General features: G+C 34.3%; 1 protein-coding gene across 1 annotated transcript in view; it reads left to right on the forward strand.

Moving 5' to 3' along the window:
* The window catches only part of LOC148950172 (hemicentin-1-like), a 235199-nt gene that overhangs the window by 168516 nt on the left and 39367 nt on the right, over positions 1-27316 (forward strand). The window contains exon 12 of the mRNA XM_089091489.1: positions 20541-20691. Within this exon, the coding sequence (XP_088947615.1) occupies positions 20541-20691 (151 nt within the window). The remainder of the gene's footprint in view (positions 1-20540; positions 20692-27316) is intronic.

The following is a 27316-nucleotide window of genomic DNA, read 5'->3' on the forward strand; positions in this document are numbered from 1 at the left end:
CAGTTACTGTAACTTATGACGCTAAGGGTATTAAGGTAAATCTTTTAGGGAACGTTTAGGGTTGGTTTCAATGAAACAACAAAACTGTATCCATGCAAGTTTTTAAAATAGCATACGAGCAATATCTCAGGCAGCCCCACTCTATAATAACTAGAAATATAATTGAAACTTTGGAAGGAGCTAATTCTATTTGAGTTCTAGTGTCCTTTTTACGAGTAAAAACAGATTGGACAGCAAGCAGCTCTTCTCCCAAGTTCATTCATTTCCCAAGCACTTCCAGTCAAAATTTTGAGACAGCCATTTTGTTCAGCATATCAGAACGGTCAAGCAACCATATCTCTAGGGATATTGGTCATGTGTACCCCCCCCCCAGAATTATGCCATTTGCCCATTATGCTTTAAAAACAAGCGTTGCTTTAAAACTCAATCAAAAGGCGTTGTGTCTATGGTTGCCAATAAGACACCTCGTCATTATATTGAAAACGACTGGGGGCATTAGGTTGAAACTTTCGGGGCTACGACTATTACTACTTCTGTTCTTATAATTTAGATAAATAAAAAGGATGAAAGTGTATCCAGGGAGTCAAAGAGCACATATAGAATCTTTTCCAAATGATATTAAGTTTTATTTTTCAAATCAACTTGGGGAGGTATAAAATTAAAATAAAACTACTATCTGTGTCAGGATATAAAATGTTTGAAAAAGTTCCTCCAACATACAAATAGAAAGCCATACTGTGGGTTCTTATAGAAAGAAAACCGAAAAGATGTAAAATATTATTTTTCCATGAAAAAGACTATGTCAAAAAAACGAACAAAAATTAATTTCAAAAAGCTATTTCCGCATAAAAAGTTTGTCAAAGAGTAAGAGCTCAACAAAGTAAATAATATATACATTTTAAATAATTTCCTTTTATGCTTTAATGAATAAAAAAATATTAAAAATTTGAGGAATAAATATCAGCATATGTAAATTAAAATGACAATCTGCAGTTATTTGTTTTTTGTTTTGTTTTTTCAGTGAAGTCCAAATTTAATTTTTTATTTATGAAACAAAAAAGTGAAAACATTTAAGAAATGTTTTGTTGTCAGCAAAGCGCAAAATATGTTCTGGCCTTTAGAAGGCATGGGGGTTATCAGCCCTACTCCCGTTAATTTTTCCTCGTTTTTAGTTTGATTCGGCTATTTATTGTGATTTCTGTTCGTTTTCAGTCCCATTTATATATTAATTGTGATTTGTGGTAGTTTTGCCCTTGGAGGATTATTTGACGTACTTCCTGCTCATTTTTGCTTATGGATCTCTTTACTTTTCTTTGATAAATTTGTTTTGCAGAAATAGTTTTTTATATTAAAAAGAACAACATAAAGTAATAGAGAAAAAACGGTGTTTCCTAACACACAAAAAATACAAGTTAACATGATTATGGAAATGAGTGAGGCGATAACAAGGGTTAATTAAAAAAAAAAATTAATAAAATTATAGAGCTACGTCAAAAAGAGGGGGAAGCAGAACTATCTCTAGATGAGAGGGGGGTTGCCTATTGTCTTTTGAAACATTTGGACAAACTCATAATGTTTTGGGGAGGAGGCAAGGATCTGTTTCAATGTTGTCTTAGTCAAGATACAAAATAAAAATGTCATAATCTATAAGGAGGCAGTTTTGTTGTTTTTTTTTCAATTTTTTTTTTAATCATTGCTCAAAAGAAGCTCAGTTTTAAAACCTGAGGGGGGAATCTAGTAGGCTAGAATGTTGTTCCTCGGTTAGCACCCCTGTCATCCTTGGGGTATTGCTAAAAAATCTTGTCATCGGATTTCCTTTTTTTTAAGCATTTACTCTTGAAACAGGAGGGGGAGGCAGAAAGTCAAATTTTAGCATAAAGAGTGGAGATATGGGGTAAAACGTCCCCCTTGTTTGCAGGATAATTTATGTTCGGGTTTTGGGTATAATGTTGTTCTTTACTTTCTTTTGAAACAGCATATTTTTAAATATTAAATTTGGTTACTTTTAAATTTCTTATCAAATAGTTATCATAAATACAAAAGAGTTTGATTTCGCATAATAGTGCTTTGAGAAATATGCCCCATATAGGTTTTTCTGAGTTTCAAAATGAAAGGAAATCAAACCTCCACCCTTTCCACTTACGTTCAAATTTTATCAAAAAGATTTGGAAACTTTTAAGGCCTCACCTGAATCAAGTAAGTTCACTGAAATAATTTTTTTACGTAAAAACTTTGTCCTTCAACTTGGTTCTCAGGCATAAATGCACCATTGTGCGGCATCATGTCATCTGGACCTAGAAGGTTATATAGATAATAAAATTCAGCACAAATTAATATACACGTGGCTGTAACACCTTTGTCTGGAAAAACCAAATAAAGCTTGTATTTTGTAGATGGGGACTCATAATTTCCATGATAGGGACTTAAATAGTTTCCATAAGTATTGCTGTTTCTTTAAGGATATTTTTCAATTTCTAAAATAGCGGTAATTTTCTCAGGCTAATAAATTCTAGACCCCGCCCCGTCAAGAATTAATTTAAGTGGCGTCTATATTTCAAAAGGGAGAGAAGATACCTTGGACACGATGTTGTCTGGATAGAAATTACCACATGAAATCTAACATGTCCCAGAGTCTTAGAACACTGGTGTCAAACTACAAACAGCAATCACATCATATTTTGTTCTTTTGAAAAGATTGTTCATGTTATTTATTTATTTCTCGAATTATTTTTTCCTGTGTTGTTTTTTTTCCTAAGGGTAATCGTATTAAAACACTAGTTGCGACATATCGGGAGAAGGCTCATTAAAACGAAAATTTATGGTTTTAGTGGCTTATGGAGCTAGTAAATATAAAAAAAAATCCTAAAAAGAAGTTTCTTAGAGAAAAATATAAAGCTTTAACAAGCTAAAGATGAGCAGAAATAAAGTCCTGCAATAATTTACACTTAAACGAATAGAAATTACCATCAATCAATAAATGAGACCCAAAACGAACGGGAATTGTAATAAATAGTCAAATCAAACTAAAAAAATGACATATATTGTAGCAAACAGGAATATGGCTAATGCCCCCTCAGGGTTCTAAAGGTCAAAAGGTGATTTGCGCTTAACTGAAAGCAACATTTATTTCGAACAGTGTGTTTAAAACAGTCCTAATATCGCCAATAACACAACGAAAAATGGAGCGTTAAGGTTAAATGAAGAATAGTAGGGTTGTTACCTGTCTCCTTCCGTCCCATTCAAGACCTTTAGACAGCTAGAGGATCATTTGCACTTCGTTGAAAACCATGTACATTTTGAACAGTGTGGCTTTCATCGGTCAATATCATATCACCAACAAGAACGAAAACCAAACAAGGAAAAATTACTATAATAACAAAGGTTATTCAGAGAAAATAATGAAGTTATAATCATTGCTGAATATAGAATAATATTCTTTTCTTTCCTGGAATTCTCAGCAACTTCTTTATTTATTAACGTTAAAGAACAGAAAATGTTCACAATAAATTTTGTTTTCAATGAAATTTAAAATTACACTCTTTCTTTCAGAAGGCTTAGGGACGTTGAACCAACTCCTGTCTGGGGTAATTTCTCTTCTTCTTAAGTCTTACTTGACTATTAATTGTCATTTTTGTTCACTTTGGATCTTATTTATTCACTGAAAGTAATTTTTATTCATTTTAAATTAAAATTATTACTTTATTCCTGCTCGTCATTGGTTTATTACTCTAGAGTTTTTTTAAGCTTCCTCTTTGACTTCTTAAACTAATTTCCCTTCGATTCAACCACCCTTGTTTACTAAAAGGTCACTTCTTGTAAATTATGTATTTAATAATTCCTGTTTTTTCTGCTCAAGAATCAAGATTTTGGCTTCCTGTTTAAGTTTAGGACCACAATTTGCAACAAGTTTTAATAGTAGTTTTCTTATAGAATTTCGGGTGGATGGAAATGGGGAATATTAATCGAATCAGGAAAATGTTCATCGTTTTTGGTCTATAGGGCTTAAGCCGTCCGTCCTGACCCCATCTCTCCCATCTTATTTCAACCCTAAGTATAAACGAATACTGATGCACCATTTTATTATAAAAAACGCATTTTGTTGTATATTAAACCTGAAATTTTAATTGAGTTGTCTTCAAGACTTGGAATTTTAAAGCAGACGAAATTAAAAAAAAGGAATTTTTCGTTTCAAATCTGTTTCTTGCTTTTAGTTGAAAAGCTCTTTTTTAATTTAATTTCTGATTGTTTTTCAAATCATACCTAGGCCTAACCAAGATATAATTTGTCAAAAGAAACAGGCTTGTTTTAAACTGTCAAAAGAAACAGGCTAACCAAATGAGGATAAAATTATATATAACAGAAAAAAAATGATGAAATAACTAGCTACAAAAATGAAAAGACTAGTGACTCATAAAAAATGAAACTAAATAAAAAAAAGGAATTCTAAAGCAGACCAAATTAAAAAAAAAGAATTTTTCGTTTCAAATCTGTTCCTTGCTTTCAGTTGAAAGCAGATAAGTTGCTTTCAGTTAAGAATCAATACAACCGCATACTACTTCCAGAATTTACTGTCCTTGATAAGCCCCACTTGATATCCCAAGGTCAATATTTAGCACCTAGTTAACCATATTCAACATTTAACATCTAGCGTATCCTTTAAAGTTTAAACTAGATTCCTCAAGCTGTTATTTTGTGTTCACGAGGTATGTCAGATACGGTATTTTGATAACATGGACACACCCAGTGTCATTTTATTTAGCTCTTCTCTTTCTCTTAAGTCCCAAATCAGCGTTAACTTGCTCCTCCCCTTAACATTCCCTGAAAATTCTAATTTAATACCCTAAGCGATTCCCAAGATGCTAAATTTTGACATGCAGGCAGCACATAGCGTTTTTTTTTTTTTTTTTAATCTAAATTGCTGATTAACAATGCTCAAATTATTAGCCACATAGGAGCTCATAGAGCTGTATGATGTAATATACTTTGTCTTTTGTTTTACGGAAAATTATTTTTTCAAACTAAGATTTACCGCCAGCCTCCATAAGCTAAGTACCCTAGATGGATTGGTTCGAAATGTATGGTTTTTTGTTTTTTTTCGGGTCATTAAAATAAAACGGGACAAAAACATCAAAAAAAGCTTAAAAAATAAAGCTACACCAATAACTGGCAAAATATCCAAAAACCAGGTTTTTAGAATGAATAAATCAAAGTTATAATCATTACTTAAAACTTTCATTTCAAATTCGTCAAAAAAATAAATATATAACTGGGCAAGTATACTCAGGACGAGGGTGGACAAAGTAAGAATACATCCTTAAAGACAAGAAGGGGGAATGCCATGTTTGTTAAAGAGCTGTGGGATGGAGACATATGCAATAGCTTTATAGATGAAATTTTTAAAATGAACACCCCACTTTATATTAAAAGAAATAATGACGCCAAGCAACTTAAAGGATGACCCAGAAATTCCAGGAGGTACAGAATTAACAAATTTGGGCGAATATTTAAGGAAACAAATTGATATTATTATGGATTTAAAGGATTTACTCTCTTGTCCGAAAACTCTCAAGTCTAAGGTCTCTTGTGCAATGTTATTGAGGATGCTCATAGGTTTCTTTTTGAACTTATATAACAGATTCAAACGATCATCGACAAGTTTCCATTTGTCAAGAGATAATAATGAATAGTCAGATAATCATGAGTGAGAAAAGAAGGGGGGTCTAGGAGAGTGCCTTGGGGTATTCTATTTTAAACAGCGATGGTTGTGGAGTAACATTCAGATATTTAGTTACGATTTTATTTGAAAGAGGGAGGCAACCAACTTTACCAGGGAAGGGTTAATATTACATTCAGTGAAAATTTTCCCAACCTATATATTTTAGTTAACAATATTAAATGTTTTTTGGAAATCGATAAAATTAAATTTAACCAAATGTTTAGCTTTTCAAGAATGTTTCCAATGGTTTCAACAACATAAATATGGTAATGGGAAACTACAAGTGGATAGGAGGTTCCTAAATTCCCTTAGGTCAGTAAAAGGTTAGATTTGTTCCTTTAGCCAATCTGCATCTCTACGACAAGGGAAGGTATATTTGGAAAAAATGAGCTGATACTTCCAGGTGTGTTAAATAGTACGTCGGCTCAGTTTATTTGTAAAATAGCAAGGTATCTGGAATTTTTGGTAAATAAAAGGAGTAAATATTAACTTAATTTTTCAATTTATATCAAATTTAAGAAATCGCATTGCATTTCCCTTTTGCTACTAAAGTGTTGAGTTCAAATTAAATTTAAAAAAGAAGCAATTTAAGTCAAGTTTTCAAAGTGTATGTTGTTAAATCAACTTGTTTTTAAGTGTATGATTCATTTGAGTGTTTTTTTATGTTGGCTGATAGACGTTCATTATATTTGTGCTTTTTATGATGATCGCTAATGTAAGTTTAGTACATTTGTGCTCTTTTAGTGTTCATGGCCGTATTTTTTTTGGCTTTAATACGTGTATCTATCTATCTATCTATCTGCATGGGATCCTTCGAACGGTTTTGAAAATATAGGAGTGAAAGATACAGGGCAAAATCTTCAAAACCAGGTTTCAATCTCTATTCCTGAAGGGAGTTATGAAAGCCTTCTTTCATATTTGTGGAAATTGTCCAGACTCGGTAATTTCATTTAAAAAGACAGTCAAGGGCATTGAAAAGAAATCACTGAATAAGAGGAAAAGAGATGTCCAGAGGGCTGGCATTTGTTATTCTTAGTTCCCAATTCTTCTTTCAAAATCCATAGAAGAAATACAGTATAAAGAACGAGAAAAATCATCTGTTGGTTATTTACAAGAAAATGCAGGACGGCTTTGGGCGATGGAAGCAAGGAACTGTTAATGTTCTAACTTCTGAATACCAGCTTTTTGGTTTATATTTAAATAATCATTTGACCTTATTTTTGTAGTAGAATCGATCAGATTTACGAAATTTTTTTAAAATATTTTTATTAGCTTTTTATTAGCTTTATCCAGTTATTATTTTTATTAGCTTCATCCAGTGTCCCATTTCTAAAAAGTTTTAATTGATTTCTAATTAGTGTCTTTATGTTCTGATTGATGTGGGGCTAATCACTGAAGCAGTTTTTAATTTTTTGGTGCAAGAAATTAAATATTTACCACTTAATTTTTTTATAGAAAATAGCAATTTTTCATCAAGATTTTGTGAAATGTAAATGCGGACCAATCTTCGCTGTTCAGCCATGAACTAAAAGAAAGAAGGCCGGGGTTGTGAATAGGATGGTAAGAGCCATTGGTTATTCAAAAGAATACTTAAATTTTAAAGAAGGAGATGAAAGGAGGAAAGGTGATAATTTCTGTATAATGGGGGCAAAGCTGAGGGGGATTGCAAAAATTATTCATATTAAGACATATTACAGACTCACTCATAGTATAACATCAAGAGAGGTGTTTCCCCTAGTTGTTGGTATTTTAACTATTTGCTTAACTTTATGAGAAGAGCAAATATAATCCACCGTAATGTCAATGTCATCTACACCACCAACTAAAAAACCCTGGTCTTAGGATATTCAGAAATAACAAAGTCAGTAATTTTCTGCAATTGCGGGATATATTTTGGTTTGGAGAGTAATAGAAGAAGGTTACACCAATATTATTCAAGGGACATGAGAGTAACTTTGCACTTGACAGTTAGCCAAGGGAGTTTATCATAGTCGGACAAAATAGAGACTGAAATTTTTATTTATATATATAGGTACTCTTAAAAAAAAAAATAAAAAATAAAAAATAAAAACGACACCACCACTTTTTTTCGAAGTGGATGATCTGGATGACGGAGTTTAATATGCTGTAATAATTTGAAAAAATGAGGGACCCTGGGTCACCTGTCAATCCTTTGACACGGATTCCACCTTTAGACTATAAGCGGCCAAGCCTATTAGGCCTAGGTTTCACTTGTTTGCCACATGTGAGTCCAAGCAAATTCAGTCCCATATTCGGTATACAAGCCCAATGGACAATGTCCGTCATGCGTCAACCCAAAATCTGTCCAATCTTTCATCCCTTACTTCTATGACTATCTACCATAGTTCTTCCCTAGGAATGACCTAGGGACGATGATAGATAGACTTATCTATCACCAAATGAAGTGACATCATTTTTATACAATCTTAAAATGGGCTTATCCCAGATTTGCCTCTCAATCACTTGGACTATCTGTCTTGGTTTAATTAGCCACAATTAGCCATAATTATGTTTAGTGATGCATTATAAAGCATATTCTATTATAAAGAAGGGGTGGTGGGTCATTGTTTGGGTGAGATAGGAGGGGGAATGCCTAAAATAGTCCATTTTGATGCCTAAATATTCAATCAATCTTTCCGTGAGTTTTCAGATAAATATAGAAAGGGATATGGAGGGGGCGTAAAATAGTAGAAAGTAATATCTAACCCCATTTGATTCTCAAGAATACTTTTGGTCTCCACCTTTATTATGGGTACAACGGGGGGGGGTTTAAAAGTGCCCTTTGCATTATGGCAATTTTTTTTCTATGTAGTGTAGAACACGACATTCAGATGCCTACAGGCTCAGAGCTGAAAAGGCGAGGCGGGTACCATGGGCCTCGCCAGAAAATTTATTCTGGACGGGGTAACAAACGCTACAAGGAGCTTTGGCTTCAGCGATTTTAAAGGGGGTATTTCTCTTTTCCAATTTATATACAATGTTTTAATGTATTTAAAAAATATGCATAAATGCATTTAGACATAAGAGAGCCCTATTATAGAGATTGCGATGGCTTCAGCCGCATAGAAGATCGAAAGTAACCCAGAATTTTCATCCATACGAACAATAATACCCCTCTCCATCCACCTGAAATTCTGTAGTACAAATATAATTAAGGACTTATTCGACAAAACTACTGTTCATCGAAAGTTCTGACTAAAAAGTAAAATTTTGTCCAAAAGTCTAATCACAATCCAGGATTTAATTTCTTAAGCAGAAAGACCGTAGAAGTGGGGCGCTACCAATCAGTTTACAACTATAGATATATGCAAGTTAATTGCAAAAGATCGGAAAGTTATGGGGACAGCATCCCTCATCATATCTTGATTAGGCCTAGACATGATTCGAAAAACTATTAGAAATTAATTCTAAAAAAACTATTTTTTCTAAGTGAAAGAGGGGAGCAACATTGAAACTTAAAACGAATTAACATTTATCCATGTATGACCTGGGCTTCCTCTCCCTTGGCGATTAAATCTTTACGCAAGGGTTTGACAATTTCTTACAAATTCTCGGTGAAGTGCTGGCATACAAGAGCCGTTTCACCTGAATAAGAAGCTTTTCTAAGGATATACGAAACTTTAGAGCAACAATTGAGACGTTGAGGAGGGGACAGCCCATCTTACATACGGAATCATTTCTTTTCTTTTTAATGTTTGATTTTGATTCTTACTTTCAGTTGAAAAATATTATTTGTTTATTTAAATCTCTAGCATAGATAATTGAAAATCAAAATGCGAGAATTTGTTTTATTTTAGACCCAGATTTAGAATATAAATCATGTTTCCTTGTTTTGGGGGGAATATGATATATTTTTTTACGCAAAAATATCCGAGTGATAGCATTAACTTCCTGCACCTTCTTTTTTTCAGATCTTCAGCATACAACTCATCGCATATAAGTCATTAACAGAGCACCTTTTAGCGGGGTCTCAAACGTATCTAAACAATAGCCTTTAAGTAGGTTTTTAGGATTTTTTTTTTTTTTTTACACGTGAGATTTTACACGTTTATTTCCATACTATTTTGTTAAACTGTTTTTAAATACTGCTTTGCCTAAATTCTTTTTCAAATGTCTAAATACGAAGTTAATTTTGAATGAAGTAAAATGCTATTTTTGGCTCAATGCTATCAATAGTTCGTCTCAAATTTTTTTTTCTTGGTAGAAGTGTTTGAGGCCTTCTGAAAATTTCGATGTCTCTAAATTTTCAAGTTCGGTTCAAAACGTAGACTCAGACGATCACAAAATCTCTTTGCTTTTCATGGGAAACTTTCAAGATTAAACCAGTTGCCAAAGTTAGAATGTGTGGTTCATCTTACAAGCATTGCCTTGATGTTGAGCTGAGGGGGAAGATGCAATTACTTTGTAATTTTCATAAATTTGGAAGACAACCCCATTTCACTGAATTGGGTACAGTATTTGATATCGGGAGCAGTTTTTTGAAAGTGTTCAAAGAATTTGCGGTTCCTAAACACACAAAAAAAAAATTGGTAACATAAAGAAGAATTCCTTTAGAATAACATATGTGAAATTTGGATTGAGATAAATTTTTGATGAGGTTATTTTTGCTTTCCAATGTTAAATGCATTACTCTTTCGGGCAGCTCGAGTCTGACTCTTTGGCAGCCCAGATGAATGTTATGTTGTTATGTATGTTGTAAATATTCTATTTACAAAACAAAATCCCTGACAGAGAAGTCAGAGTGATGGGTATTGGAAATTACTGCAAAGAGGTGTTAATGATAACAGTGATCATTTTACCTTCCATTTGACACTTTCAACCTCCTAGCTAGAAAAGATTCTGAAAAGGTGTCTGCTGACAGAATTTTAAGAGCCCTCACAGAAACTCTCATTTATGTTTGCAAGGCCTTTAGCGTACTGTGAGCAACAGGTCAAAACTAAATGACAAGACTAAAGAACTCTTTTGGATTTAGATCACATCACACTGAACTATACACCCATTAGAACTCGATTCACGATGCTCTCCAGAAAGTGATTGAAGTTAAAGAACTGTTACCAGGGTTGTGTAATTGGCTTAGGTTATCCAGGCTGAAACCAGATAAAATCGAGCATCTCACAAAATAACCCTGAGAAAGAGGTCAAACTTTTCCAGGACAAAAAATACTGCTATATAAATACACTTCTGGCGACTTTGCTGACAGTGAAGGAAAAAATGAAACTCTGAAATTCTTCAGTGAGCTAAAATGCTCAAGTTACCTAGCATCAACTCTTTCGACAGGGCTTAAGAGAAGGATTTATTTTGTTTAAACTATGGATATCATAGGCAGCGCAATAGCGCTGCCTAAGTAAAGAACGATGTTGGCACAATGTATTTTTTTTTCTTTGGTTCTTGGTCATAGACCAGGGCACTTCGTATCGAAGGAGTTGTCGTAGAAACTTCAAAAAGGGCACATTTGATTGCAAATTGGAGTGTTTTGTGCACTTTTTAATAGTCGAAAGTGATTGGAAGGCAGCTAACACCCCTTCCACACCCACCATTTCCCCAAACACATCCAATCAAAATTTTGAGATAGCCATTTTGTTCAGCGTGGTTGATTTCCAGATAGAAATTATGTTTTTAAGAAGGACACTCCCCCACAGCCTTCAGAGCAAGGGTTGTAAGTTATGCCCTGGGGGCAAATACGGTTTATGTAGAAAGCGTTGTCACAGAAACTTCAAAACAGGCTCTTTCGATTTGAAATTCAAAGGGCTAGTGCCCATTTTAATAGTCGAAAGTAATTGGAGGGCAACAAACCCCCCTCACACGCCCACCTTGTCCCCAAACACATCCAATCAAAATTTTTAGATAGCCATTTTTTTCAACGTAGTTGAAAGTTCTGAAAATTAGGGCTTTGAGGATGACACCCCCCCCCACAGCCTTCAGGGACAGGAATATAAGTTATGTCCTGGGGGCATATGAAGTTTTCTACTGGACGCATTGTTGTAGAAACTTCAAAAAAGGCTTATTTGATTGGAAATTGAAATGGCTAGTGCCCTTTTTAATAGTCGAAAGTGATTGGAAGGCAACTAACATCCCGTCCATGTCCACCATTTATCCGAACACATCCAAAAGAAAATTTAGACATAATCCCTGGGGGCATATAAGGTTTTTATTGAAAGCTTTGTCATAGAAACTTGAAAAAGGATTCGTTCAATTGGAAATCCCAACGGCTAGTGCCCTTATTAACAGCCAAAAGTGGTTGAAGGGCAACTAACCCCCCTCTCACGCCTACGTTTTACCCTAACACATCCAATCAACATTTTTAGATAGCCATTTTGTTCAACGTACTTAAAAGTTTTAGAAATCTTTGAGGATGATAACCCCCCTCAGAGCCCTCGGGGCAAGGGTTACAAGTTATGCCCTGGGGGCATATAAGGTTTTTATAGTTAGTGATGTTGTAGAAACTTCAAAAAAGGGCTCATTAGATTGGAAATTAGAAGGGCTAGTGCCCTTTTCAATAGTCGAAAGTGATAGTGAAGTAATAGTCAAGGATAACTAACACCCCTCTCCCACCCACCATTTCCCCTAACGCATCCAATCAAAATTTTGAGATAGCCTTTTGTTCGACGTAGTTAAAAAGTCTGTAAATTATGTTTTTAAGGATGACACTCCCCCCCACAGCCCTCAGGGTAAGGGTTGTAAGTTATGTCTTTGGGGCATATAAGGTTTTTTTTATTATAGAAAACGTTGTCGTAGAAACTTCAAAAAGGAATCATTCGATTGGAAATTTTATACGGCTAGTGCTGACAACCACCCCCCCCCCCCCTCAGCCCTCAGGGCAATGGCTATAATTTATGCCCCTGGGGCATATAAGGTTTTATTGAAAGCGTTGTCGTAGAGACTTCAAAAGGGCTCATTCGATTGGAATTAAAAGGGCTAGTGCCTTTTTTAATAGTTGAAAGTGATTGGAGAGCAACTAACGCCCCTCTCACGCCCACCATTTCCCCAAACACATCCAATCAAAATTTTGAGATAGGCGTTTTGTTTAATGTAGTTGAAAGTTCTGGAAATTAGGTCTTTGAGGATGACAACCCCCTCAAAGCCCTCAGGGCAAGGGTTGTGATTTATGCCCTTGGGGCATATAAGATGTTTATAGAAAGGGTTGTCCTAGAAACTCGAAAGGGTTTATTCGATTGAAAATTGAAAGGCCTTGTGCCCTTTTTAATAGTCGAAAGTTATTCGAAGGCTTCACATGTGTATAGTAAACATCGATGTGGGTACAATGTATGATTATTTTTTTGTTTTTTTTTTTGTTTAGAGCAGGGCACTTAGTATCGAAGGAGTTGTCTTAGGAACTTCGAAAAGGGCTCATTCGATTGAAAACAGAAAGGGCTAAAAAAGGTCTAATAGTTGAAAGTGATGGGAGGGCAACTAGTCCCCCTCCCCAGCCCACCCTTCCATTTGCCTAATATTTTTAAAAACAAAATTTTGCTTTAAGAATAAATCAAAATTCACTGTGTTAATGATAATTCCCAATAAGGCATCTCAGCAGTATCCAAGAACGACTGAGGGTATTATGTTTAAACTTTTGGGGCTACTTCTGCTCTTAAAATTTAACCAAATCAAAATAGCGTAAGTGTATCCAAACTATCAAAGAAAGTAAACAGATTTTTTTGCGAATGATATCAACTTTTCTATTTCAGGTCAACTAGAGAAGGTATAAAACTAAATTAAACACTACTATTTGTGTACAAATTTTAAAAGGGTGTATGTTGTTAAAAATTGTTGAAAATTTTTCTCCAGCATAAAAATAGCAGGCCAAACTATAAAGTCTTAAAAAAACTAAAAGATTTAAAGAATTATTTTATTCTTCTCTGAAAAGACTATGTCAATATAAAACGAACAGAAATTAATTAAAAAAAGCTTTTTCCACAAATAATTTTTTCAAAGAAAAGTAAAGAACCCCATTAGACCAAGAATGAGCAAAAAAAAAAAATCTAAAAATCTACCAATCGTGAAACTACCACAAATCAGCATCGATAAAACCCAAAACGAACAGAAATTACAATAAATAACCGAGTCAAACTCAAAACGAGCAGAAAAATAACATGAGTAGGGCTCAAAACCCCTATGCCATCCCAAGGCCAGAACATAATTTGCACTTTACTGAAAAAAATACAAATGATTGTGCATTGTCAGTTTTATATATATATACTGATATTTAGTAATCAAAATGTTAATATTATTTGATTTATTAAAGTTATAAAAAAAAAAAAAACATTTATATTTTTCAGTAAAGTCCAAATTTGTCCTGACCTTGGGATGGCATAGGGGTTTTGAGCCCTATTCATGTTAATTCCTGCTTTTTTTTTAGTTTGACTCGGTTATTTATTGCAATTTCTATTCGTTTTGGGTTTCATTTATTTATCGATGCTGATTTGTGGTAGTTTCACGCTTGGTAGATTTTTTTACTTTATTTTTGCTCATTTTTAGTTTAATGGGGTTCTTCACTTTTCTTTGAAAAACTAATTTTGTGGAAGAAGTTTTTTTTAATTAATAATAGATAATAAGCTCTGTGAACTTGATGTGGCGAGTGCAAACCATCCATTTTTCAAAACCAGCTGCATTCCAGCAACAATAGAGTTCATGCTGTGATAATGAGACGAATGGAGCAATCCTGGACGATGAAATCGTTAGACCAGTCACTGTTTAAGTTCTCTTGCCCTGATTTTTTCATAATGAACTTACTTTGACAGGTGATAGCGATGCAGAATGAAACTACTCTTCTGCTTTTCCATATGACATTTTTTCTTTTGTCCCAGACACAATGAGAAAGACCTTGATAGTGATCTAACTGCTAAAGTGAAGCTTTTGAATTTTTCCATATCAGAAACAAATAGTTTTACCCAACAATGTAAGGTCCTTTCTGCACACACAGCAAAGCTTTATCATTAGCTTCCTCCGTGGAAAAGCTTTTCTCAACAGGAAAGGATATTTTCTTTGCGAAAAGACACCTATTGGGCAGAAAAACAAGTAAAACTATTCTCTTACCGAAATCAAATTCAAAGAAATGGTTGGTTTCATAAATAAGTTTGATATTCATCTTTTACTTTGTGTTGGCAATTATGTATTGACAACTTTTTTCAAAGTACATCTGAAATAAAGAAGGCATTGATTTTTGTGAAGCGTACGGGTATTTAGTTAAATAAGTGTTTGGGTGTTTGGTTAATTAAAGGATAAAAATTGTTTTTCTGCCAAGGATTTGTAGATAATATTTAAGTGTATTTTTTGTCAAGTGCTTGGTATTTGCGTTTTTTTAAAGTATTTTACAGCACTGGTTTTGGATTACCACTGTGATCCTTATAAGAAAAACGTTAAAAAAAAATCAGAAGAGTATACAACTCAAAAGGCTCAACATTTGTCTACTCAAAAATTCTGAAAAGAATTATGTTTTTGCTAAAATAAAATCTAGTAATTTTATATAATCTAAAAACGTTATTCTTAATAGATTTAGTTTGTTAGTACGTAAATTGATTGATAAGATTGTAAAGACGTTTTCTACTTGTTCTATCTATTGGCTGGCCTTCGAAAATTATGACATAATTGCATTCTACAGTATTTTCAAGTTAAAATAAGAGACCCAATCTCCTTTGCCAATATGCTTAGTAAACAAAAACAGCGGAATACAAAATTCTGGGAATAATAATCACAAAGCTTTGAATTAATTAAATACTCTAAATTTGTCTTCATATCAGCTTTTGGATGCGTTTTTTCCAGAGTTATAATTAAAGGCTTTGAAAATTTGAAACTTAAAGCTTAAGATATTGGAGTGCATTTGCAGTTAGAAATATAAAGGAAATATCCTTAAATGCTCTTTCTTAGAAGATGTATGAAAGATAATTTAGGCATAGAATCGATAAATAAACATGCAAACAGATCTATTAGATATGAATGTATTTTAGATGTTTATGTTTATATAAAGGGAGGAGGGGGCCAATCGAGCGGATAATTTTTTTGAAAACTCAATGAATTAGATTTTTTAAATATTCATTTCTTTAGCTATAATAGTATGGAATTTAGAAATCATATTAATAGGCAAGCACGTGAACATCCATTATCTATGCATAGTTAAAATTATTTGATTTTGATAGAGAAATGTGATTTATCTATCTGGAAATCAAGTTTTATATCTGTAGTATGTATGGTCTTAGACTATGCTTGAATTCCTGACCAACATCTTGGAATAAGAAGTATTGCATTTAAATTATGTCATGAATTGGTTTTAACTGAAAGAATAGTGGGCCAATAAACATCCTTCAGACAACATAATTTCCGTAATCCTTTCAATGGTTTCAATGTTATTGCAAAATATGAGTGACCAAGAGGGGTAGCCAATAGTACACACACACACACACACACACACACACACACACACACACACACACACACACACACACACACACACACACACACACACACACACACACACACACACACACACACACACACACACACACACACACACACACACACACACACACACACACACACACACACACACACACACACACACACACACACACACACACACACACACACACACACACACACACACACACACACACACACACACACACACACACACACACACACACACACACACACACACACACACACACACACACACACACACACACACACACACACACACACACACACACACACACACACACACACACACACACACACACACACACACACACACACACACACACACACACACACACACACACACACACACATACACACACATATACACATACACACACAAACACATACATACAAACACAAACACAAACACACACACACGCACACAACCACAAACAAACACGCAAAAAACACCAAAACAACACTCCACCACCACACAACAAACACCCCTCCACCCAAAACCCGCCCACCCACAAGACCAACCGACACACCCACACACACACCCACACACACAAACACCCACAGACACACACCCACACCCACACACACACCCACACACAAACCCACACACACACACACACACACGTATAAATATAATATATATATATATATATATATATATATATATATATATATATATATATATATATATATATATATATATATATATATATATATATATATATATATATATATATATATATATATATATATATATTTATATATATATATGTATATATATATATATATATATATAACTAAAAAACAGTAAAACTCAGTAAAAATATAAAAAGAAATTAAAAGGGCCATTAAGACGTAAATCAGAAGGAAAACGAGTGAAATTAAAACAAACCATAGGCAACACGTGTACAAGTAATACAAAGTGAGAAACTAGAGGTGTCTTTGACTAGTTTTTTGTAATGTCGGAGAAGAATATATTTGGACGTGAAGCAGCGAGCGGAGGGCAAGGTAGGAACGGGCTGAGAAACGGTTGGAGAAGGACGGAACCTGGGTAGCAAATATCTTTTTGGAAAATTATTTTCCGTTCGAGTGTCTGTCAATGCATTTTTTGAATGACAGAGACACAGCGTATCTCTCCTGTACTCAAGCTTTTCTTAACCTAGTCTTTTTATTAGAATAAAATAGTATGCAGCTTTACCTTCTTTGAAAATTATTTGCAAGGCTTTTTTTGGATGATATATCCAAATCCTTAGAGAATATCCTTAATAATACTTAAAGAATAGGAAGGGGGACGGCTGAGGGTATTAGGTTGAAACTTACAGGGTATGTTGAAAAGTAATTGGAGGACTACAAGCCCCCCCCCTTGCCTTTTTAGATGCCCACCTCAACACTGATCAAAATTTTGGAAAGCGATTTTGTTCAAAATAGATAAAAATCATAATAACTATTCCTCCAAGGATGCAATGCCCCCAGAAGCCTCCAGGTCAAGGATTGTAAATTATACGATTTATCCCTTTTAATTGCAGGACTTATCGGTAAGAAAAGGGGGAATGTTTGATTCTGAGTATCTTCGAAAAGGTTTTCGAAGCTGGGGGCATTAACTTTAAGCTTTCAGGGCATGTTGAGAGGGATGTTGAAAAAGGTCAAACAACCAGTCCCTCCCCCATGCCCTAAATAGCTACAATCTCTCCAGAGACATCTGATAAAAGTTTTGGAAATCCAGTTTTTCAAAAGGCGCATCTGCAAAATGTCAAGGAAAGCTGGTGGCATTAAATTTGAGCTTTCAGGGCATGTTGAGAGGGATGTTGAAAAATTTAAAACAACCAGTCCCTCTCCTATGTCCTTCATAGCTACAATCTCTCCAGAAACGTGTGGTAAAAGTTTTGGAATAGCCATCTTGTTCATGATAGTCAAAAAGTCAAATAACAATGCTTCCAGGGATGACAAAACCCCCACAGCCATATGGGCATCTGTTGTACGTAATATAAGTTTTCTAGGTTTATAAATAAGGTTGACTATTGGGTAAACCCTTGGAAAATATTTAGGGGGATGTGAAACAAAATCAAAACATACTATATTCAGGAGGGCTGTGCAAAGGGTACAATAGCAATATTTAAGGAATGGCTAAGGGTATTAAGTTGGAACTTTAAAATCATGGTGAGAGGGAGTTGAGAAAGGAACGGAGGGCAACTGCCCCCTCCTCTTGCCCTTTTTGATGCTCCCTTTTAAACTTATAGAAAGATTGAAAAACCATTGTATTCAAAATAGTCAAAAAGTCTAATATCTATACCCTTGGTGATGCCGTGCCCCAATAGCCCCCTGGCAAGGATTGTAAATTATCTATTTCTTACTTTTTTTAAAACGCAGGATTTATCACTCGGAAAGGGAGGAACGGTTTATCCTGGGTGTGTCCAAAAAGATTAAGGGTATTGAGGTAAAATTTCAAGAAATGTTAAGGGGTACGTTGAGCTAAATCAAAAGGCACTATCTGAATCCAAGCTATCAAAAAATATGATCTGTAATATCTTAGAAACGTGTAAGGATATTAACTTGAAACTTTCAGAGCCACTGGTACAACTACTACTGTGAGTGCAAACGCGACTGATTATGACTGCGACAGTGACTACTTGAGACTGTGACTGCTGCTGCTTACAATTTGTAGTACGTTTCCTTTTGGCTACTTTCAGGGAATGCAATAGGATGTTGAACAAAATCAAAACACACAATGTGCATGTTGACTGTCAAAAGGGTGCATCGGCAATATCTCAGGAACAGCTGATGTCATCAAGTTGAAACTTTCAGGGCATGTTGAACAATGTATGAACCTCCAAAGAATTATGAGGGGAATATGAAACTAAATAAAAAGAAAAATATGTGCACCGAGGTTATCAAAAGGGTGTATCTGAAATATCCCAGAATTTGCTAATAGCATTTAGTTGAAACTTTCAGGGAGTGTAGATCGTGTATTGAAATAAATTAAAAGCTTCTAATTAGAATTATTAAATTAGTATCCGGCAATTTAATTGTTACGCCAGAGACATGAAAAATTGGAGAAACATTCATTATATTACCCGCAAACAAAAATTTGGTAATCAAAAATGAAGAGAAATTAATTTAAAAAAGAACTTTCCGGAAAAGAAGCTTTTCACAGAAAAGTAAAGAGTCATGTTAAACTTATGACCAAATAAGTTAAACTCAATTCCTCGTTTTTTCGAAAATCAGGCAAATTTTTTCAGGCTTATATCTTTTGATGGGTAACAGTAGACCTAATGCATTTTCTACATCTCGAGTCAGCATACAAAGTCAATTCTTTTGGAGTATTTATTGCCAACAAAATTCTGTTTTTTAGAGCTCAGTCACTATTGGACTGAGTCACTCCTTACTTACAATTCGTTGCCACGAACTATTTGACACAGATCAGTCAGCGAAGGTGTCGGTATTTAAGATTACCACACATCAGTCACATTTTCTGTCACTTAGTTTATATTGATTCCTTTTGTATGCATTGTATAAATTTTGTACTCGTATAAAGTTTATACTCGTATAAACACATCATTGTATTCTAGTTTAATCTTATAAGCGATCAATCACAGCATACAAATTAGTAGGGAACTTAGAGTGAACAATGCTTGAATGATTCCTTACTAAAGTTGGTTTTCAATCCTGATGATGAAATATCCGATCTCCATGTTAGTAAGAAAACTAGACCGTAAGAGAGGGATTCAAAATGTATCAGATTAACAGAAGGTTTCTGAAGCTACTAGAAGAAGAAAATAAATTTTAGTTATGTTGAAAGCCTGTCAACCTAAGTATATAAAAGAAAACAGTTGTAAGATTGGGGAAAAGTTTAATTATCCCTTTGCTCTCTTGAGTGTACATTTCGTCTGGTAAGAAACATTTTAAATTCTGAACTCTATTTATTGACACTGAAAGTATAGCATCATGCATACCAGCTCTCTTTCATTTGAGGGCATGTTCTGGATACTTCCTTAGGTATTATTTTCTGTGTAATTGCAAATTGTTTGTTCTTCAAATTTCGCTTTTATTTTTGAATTTAGGACACATCTTGCAAATAAAAAAAATCTGCTAAAAAGGATGGCTGCTGTAGTGAAGCGTGAGAATTTCAAGTAACTTAGCAAATCAAATGAAACTTGGACGAACTCGAAAGTGCAAACAAGGAATTCATAGATCAGAACTTCCAATATTCTGATTACTTAGCTTGTACAATTTTATATATTAGAAACTTATTTTTCCCTCGTTTGTATATATGCCTAACTTTCTTCATGGTCTTTATTTAATAGTGCCAATTAAATCTATATCTTAGTTTTAGTGATATTCTCTAACATAACAGTGACTCTGTGTTTATTATTTCCAGGTTATATGCAGTGACAAGAAATTGCCTTCAAACACAACATTCTACTTAGAGCTCTATGAAATAGAGACGATGAAACTAATTTATAATAAAACCAACTCCGTTCCCTATTTCATTGTACCAGGAATAACACCAGAAACTAAGGTTTCAGCAGGTATGTTGGACTCATTTTGCTATCAAAGGTGCTACAAAATTTTTGCATTTAGAAGGAAACATAGCTGCTCTATCTTGATGATAATAATAGAAAACACATTGTGAAAAAACTTCCGATAATTAAGATGTATTCTATGTCCAGAATGTGGTTGACTACTGGGGGGTTCATACCAGTACTAAAGTATCTGATTTGACTTTTCATTTAAAATATCAAAGACATCAAAATTAAAACATTTTTTCCTCCTGGTGCTCTCTTAGGTTTATTCATACAAGAAAACCGTGGTTATCTAAGAATTTTCTACAGATTGTTCCAAAATTATGAAGTATTTAGGGTAGTATCATATTTTCGTCAGTGTTGCCAAGTGGAATCCTGAAAATAAATAAGCGAAGTTAACTTCAATGACGCTTTTAATTCACAAAATTCAAATATTTTCGCTCTGTTTATTTGAAAAGACAACTACACCTGCGAGGGAAAGCAATACTTTCTTAAGGGGATATACATTTTTGGCTAATTTTTTGCTGAATTTTCATACGAGTTTCTCTTATTTTTTTGGCACCAGTTAAAACAATAAACTGCATAATTGCATAAGGAGTACTTGTTTAATAAAAATGGAACTATCGATTTTTAATAACACTCAAATTCATTTCCACTATCCTTGGTGTTTTTGAGCAATAACTGTCAAGCACCTGAACCTTTTCGTTACCGTCTAATAACAAGAACCTCCACAAAATGGGCTTTTTAAGTTCTTGTATTTCAAGTTCATGTGCTCTACCTAGGTAGCACCATAGCAAAACAAAGAGTAGACTTGTAAAAATTGTTTTGACGCAAAAAATTTTTTCCTTTTTTCAAACTTAAGATTTTAGGCCAAAAAATCAAGCAGTTTTCTTAGACTGGCTCAAAAATTAACACAACAGCAACATGGTAGATACAATAGCGGGTGAGACACCGGGCTTATTTGTTGGGGCACACTAGTTCCATGAAGAAGGCACCAAGTTTGGCATTTAGAGAGTGCCTAAGGGGGTCAAAAACACATAAAAACAGGGATTCAGGGGGACTTCTTCCCAAAATTGAAAATCTACCACCCTTGTATCATTTTTTACGCTATTTCTACACTCACAGAGCTTATACAGGATCTGTGCACTTTTGTATAGATTTTTAATAAAACATTATTGAAGATGATGTTAGCCTTATTACTATTTGCTATAAATTTAATGGCAAAATATATGAAAATAAGGGACAATGCTCAACCTAATCTGTATAATACTCCATTAGATGCCAACATACGCTGAGAACCTGATGAAGTATCCTTGAAATAACATTTTAAAGTTCTAAAAAAGAAAAATTTAATTACAGTAGCTTAAGAACTGGAAAGTTAGAGTTGTTTAGTCTTAAACAATAAGCAAACGACCTAGACTTTATTTTTCTCTCCTATGGTGGTTCTATTATAATCTGCGAATCAGTTTCCACAGAAAAAAGTGACAGCAAAATAATTTTTTGCTCAGACTACCTCATTTAGGAAATAGGCTATAAAATATAGGGTGCTTTAAAATCCTTTAATAGTTCAAGATATGATTCTTTAGGTAAGAAAACACAAGCTCGCATCGTGTAGAGCGTTCAAAAAGTTTCAAAAATTTTTCAAATGTCAAAAAAAACCATTTGGTCATATATCGTAACAGTTTACAAATTCAACTGTCCATCACTGACATTTCAACCCATTCCTGACTAACCCAATCACATTTGTATCGAAGAATATCCAAAGAAAGAAAGGGGGGAGGCTCAGGGGCAACGTCTGCTGAAATTCTCCGAACATTACTCAGTCTGCCTGATACGGCGGGAGAGCTTGCTTGCATTGCATTAGTCATGCAGATCAAGTGTCCTGAAAACACTCCGTTTTTGGCGAGAGGAGATGTATTATCACGCCTAGTCCGTAGTACACTGCACATAACCATTGCATCATTTCAGTGAAATAATGAATATTAAAGTGGGCCAACAGCAAAATTTCTGAGAAGGAAAACTAGACTCTGACACTATGAAAAATTGTTAAAACCTATTTTAGTAACAGAAAAAAAAAAAAATTGCACTTGGTTCTCTGAGCGTGCCAAATGCTATTTTCTGAAGGCGGCAGGTAGACCGAGTCCACCCCTGTTTGTTAGGATTTCCTTTCTTAAACGTTAAAGGAATCATGTGATTGGCAAAAAAAGAATGCGGCGACTGACGTCACAAGACAAATCAATGCAACTAAGCATTCTTTTTTGCACGGAAGTATAGGGCAGTAAATCCTTTTTCTCCCTTTGGTAGTACTTAAAGTTCAAGTTGAGCAGGCTATTCATAGAGTATTTTAAATTCATCCTATCTTAGTTCTTTCTCTGTTTTTATTACAACTGTTTATAGATGCTAGAACAGCAGTCAATTTTAATTGAGAATAATTTTGTTTGAAATAAGCATCATTACATTTTATATTTAACAGCATAAACATCCGAATTTTAACGTGATTTATTCGAATAGATTTGGCGAAGAAAAGTTTCTGATTTTAATGAAATAACGGAAAAAATGCTTTTATTATGACCTTCAAGGTGGTATCAAAATAAAACAAAACTGTCCTCGCTCCGACAATAAACTTTAAGGATCTGACATTGGAATTCTGTATCACTTTTATGTTCCTAGAAGACAATTCTGTAAAGATCAATTTTAAAGTCACATGTCCCTATTTCTTTTCTCTTTTTTTACTTTTATACTTGTAATATTTTAAGTCGTGATAAGAAAAGAAAGTGAGAAGACAGGAACTCTTCCATGTGAGAAAATGAAGTGCACAATAAAGGAATAATTTTTAACGTTATCACTACTTTTGCAAAAAGTTGAAGTTATATTTTAAGAGCACTGGCATAAATTAGTTTCCTGAAATTTGAAATTTTTAAAATTCTTTTATTTTTTGGTTATATTTTGAAATTTTCATTTGCTCATCAGAAGATTACAGACAACGCTCTTGTGTTGTCTAAAGTAAAGAGGTATGTGCCTTTCATTTATTATTTTCATCTCAAAGTGTTGTTTAAAGTAAAGAGGTATGTGCCTCTCATTTATTATTTTCATCTCAATCCACTTCGCATAGAGGTTGTAGTCGTAAGAACTTTCAGGTGGTTCATCCGACTGGAAGTTTATATTTCTCGGGCCATTTTTAAGGTCAAAAGTGACTGAAGGGTAACCAGCATCCTCCCATACTCGTTTTTTCCCTTTTTCATGTGCACTTCCTCACTAGCTCGGATTTAAATTGTGAGCAAAACTTGATTTTACCTGTCAGAAAGGCAATAAATATGACTCGGGGTATGACATACCCCCAAACTCCGGGTTCGAGGGCCGTAAATAATGCGCATTAATAATTTTATATAGATAGGTTTTTATATGTATAAAAGAGGAACGTGATTCATCATGGGATTCTTATTCGCTTGAAACTTCCATAGATCATTCCCTGGGCCAAGTTTAACATATATTTTGTGGGGCGGGAAAGGTATTATGGGGGAAGGTGAGCCTGAAATTGGCCAAAACGTCTTGTTCATGATCAATATGAGATTCACAGTCGTAGAGGAGGAACATAATGAACAAAGAAGAAAATTTTTTGGGCAAAATCCCTGGAAATCCCTCTTCAAAATCCCTCTTCAAAAAAGCCAGAGTACATTGTTAATCTGATTAAATTAAAACGTATATATTTAAGTGCTTTAACTAAAGTGATCCATTATTCAGAAGAAAAAAAATAGAAAATCTGTACCCCTACACCACCATAACTTTGTTTCTCTCTTTGATTTGTCTTAAACTTACAGCCGTAAGTCCGTGAGCCAAAGACAACCCAATGTAAAGACAGATTCACTTATAATACCCTGAAAAATTGAGCCCGAAAAGGGGACAATGTTGTTTTCTGAAGGTTTTAAAGATTATATCCTTAGAACCTTGGCTCCAAAGGAGCCCAAAGCTGAAGACAAAAGAGAGGAAAAATATATTGGTTCGCCACCGAAAAAGGCTCAAGTTTTTCTCTTTGAACGGCTTGAAACTTACACTAATAAGCTCATGGACCATGCAAACCTTGGTACGCAAAGGAACTTTATTTGGGGTAATGGACCCCTGAAACTAGCCTCAAAATTTGCCTTTTAATTTTGTCAAAGGGGACCCTGATTCTCCAATAGAAAAAAAGATTACGGCTTCTCTGAAAATGGGGTCCTGGAAAGGGACAGCAAACTTTTTTTTTCTGAACGGCTTGAAAGCTAAAAATCATTCTCTCCTGGCAGATTGGCTACTAATATACGAGGGGGAGGGGGAGGGTTTTAGGAGAAGGGTGCTAGTGAGCCCAGCAATGGACCAAAAACTGTCGTTGATCAGTTTTAAACTTACAGCCGTTAAGTCCCCGGGCCAAGAAGGTTCTAATATAAAAATAAGCTTGAGGAAATGGTCCCCCAAAAACTATGGTTTGAAAATAAAATATTTATACCCCCCCCCCCTCCAAAAAAAAGAAACAGATTAGGACAAACTCTTTTTTTGGGACAGATCTTAAAGCTGTAAGTCCCTGGGCCAAATGGGTCCTAATGTATAGGAAAAACTTTAGTTTGGGGACTCAGTTCTACCTTCTTTAAAGGTGATCCAATAAAGACCCAATAAATACCGAAATTAATAGGTTCATGTGTTTTGTCTCCGACCAAATTGAAGTTTAGTAGGTATATACAATAGGCCATACAAACTATTTCCCAAAAAAAAGAACATATTTTTAAACAGTTTGGGTTGTATCGAGTGTTTGACACCCAAAAAGGGACCAAGAATGTTATTGTCCGATCATCATCAAACTTTCATTGTAAGCTAGACTGGACCAAAAGGACCTTAAAGGATACTACAAATTTAGGAAGTAAAATTTTCCAGCATCAATTCGTTATAGTAAGAAAAATCCTTTGTTTTTTTTTTTTTTTTTGCTGATCTACTTTCAAATTTCAGAACACGTAAAAAGGGTCAAGAGAAATTTCACCAAGACAAAAAAAAAATAAAAAAAGAAACAACTCCGATTGATTTTTTTTTTTTTTTTTTTTTTTTGTTCTTCAAAAGACAGCAAAATTAAAATATTTTATCAAACAGTTTGAGGTGATGAAGCATTTTCAAATCACAATTTGAGTAATGTTTTGATAATGGATGAGGGTAAACTACTAAAAACCGTGCTTTTTGATAATTTATTTGGGGCCAAACGGAAAGCAGGTTACCCATGAATGGTCTAGGAAGAAGCCATTCCCATGAATAATTAAATATAAAAAAAAAACAAGTTTTTTTAACTGAAAGTAAGGAGCGACATTAAAACTTAAAGCGAATAGAAATTATTCCGTATTTGAAAAGGGCTGTCCCCTCCTCAACGCCTAGCTCTTTACGCTAAAGTTTTTTATTGTTTTAAAAAATAGAGTTGTGAGAAAGAGTCAAATTTTAGGGCAAAGAGCGAGGCAATGAGGAGGGGACAGTCCATTTCATATGCGGAATAATTTCTGTTTTTTTTAAGTTTTAATGTCGCTCCTTACTTTCAGTTAAAAAAAAACTTGTTTTTTTTTTATTTATTTTCTGAACGTTTTTGAATTAATGCGAGTTTTGATTTTGGCTCACAGTACATGAATAATTAAAACGAAATTTTTATATTAATTTCACTTTTTTTTGGTTAAATGGCTTTCTCGAAAGTTGTTTAATTTTGTTTACGAACGTTCTTATTAGTAATAAATATACGTAACTTACGAATTAACTTACGTAACGAACTTCTATATTCGTAAATTTGTATTTCGTATATTAGGGGAGTCGCCCCCTATTCAATACCTCGCTCTTTACGCTAAAGTTAAAATTTTATTCCAATTCTTTAAGAATGACCCCTTAATCACAAAGGCCGTTAACTTGAATAAATAGCTCTTTTGAAATTACTAAAAAAAACATTAGCGTAAAGAGTGAGGTATTGACTAGGGGGCAAACCCAATCATATACGTGTTAATTTCTGTTTGTTTTAAGTTTTGATGTTGCTCCTTACTTACAGCTGAAAAACTTGTTTTTTTATTTAATTTCTGATCGTTTTTTTTTAATAATGTTGGGAAATCCGGCACTCCCTTCATAAAAATGTCCCTTCCCCCATGAAAACTTCCTCCATGGAAAGATCCTCCCACTTGATCCCCGATCCACCATCCCCCCAACTACCAGAAAAAAATCCCCCCTGAAAACGTCTGCATACTTCCCAATAGCCAATACTATATATAAACATTGGGCGATTTCATAACTTGCAGCCCTTCCCCCGGGGACTGTGGGGGATGTAAGACATAGTTATTACATTTTTCGACCATGCTAAACAACATGGCCATCTCAAAATTTTGATCAGGTGACTTTGTGAAAAAATGAGCGTGGGAGGGGGCCTAGTTGCCCTCCATGTTTTGGTCACTTAAAAAGGGCACTACAACTTTTGATTTCCGTTTGAATGAACCTTCCCGCAATATTCTAGGACCACTGGACCGATACGGTCACCCCTGGGAAAAAAATGAAATAAAATAAACACGCATCCTTGATCTTTCACCAGGCAAAAAATACAAAATTCCAAGTTTTTGTAGATAGGAGCTTGAAACCTTTACAGTAGGGTTCT

The sequence above is a fragment of the Artemia sp. Qi Xiang Cuo genome, chromosome 7, assembly GCF_049724085.1.
Source record: "Artemia sp. Qi Xiang Cuo chromosome 7, ASM4972408v1, whole genome shotgun sequence".
NCBI classification, from domain to species: Eukaryota; Metazoa; Arthropoda; class Branchiopoda; order Anostraca; family Artemiidae; genus Artemia; species Artemia sp. Qi Xiang Cuo.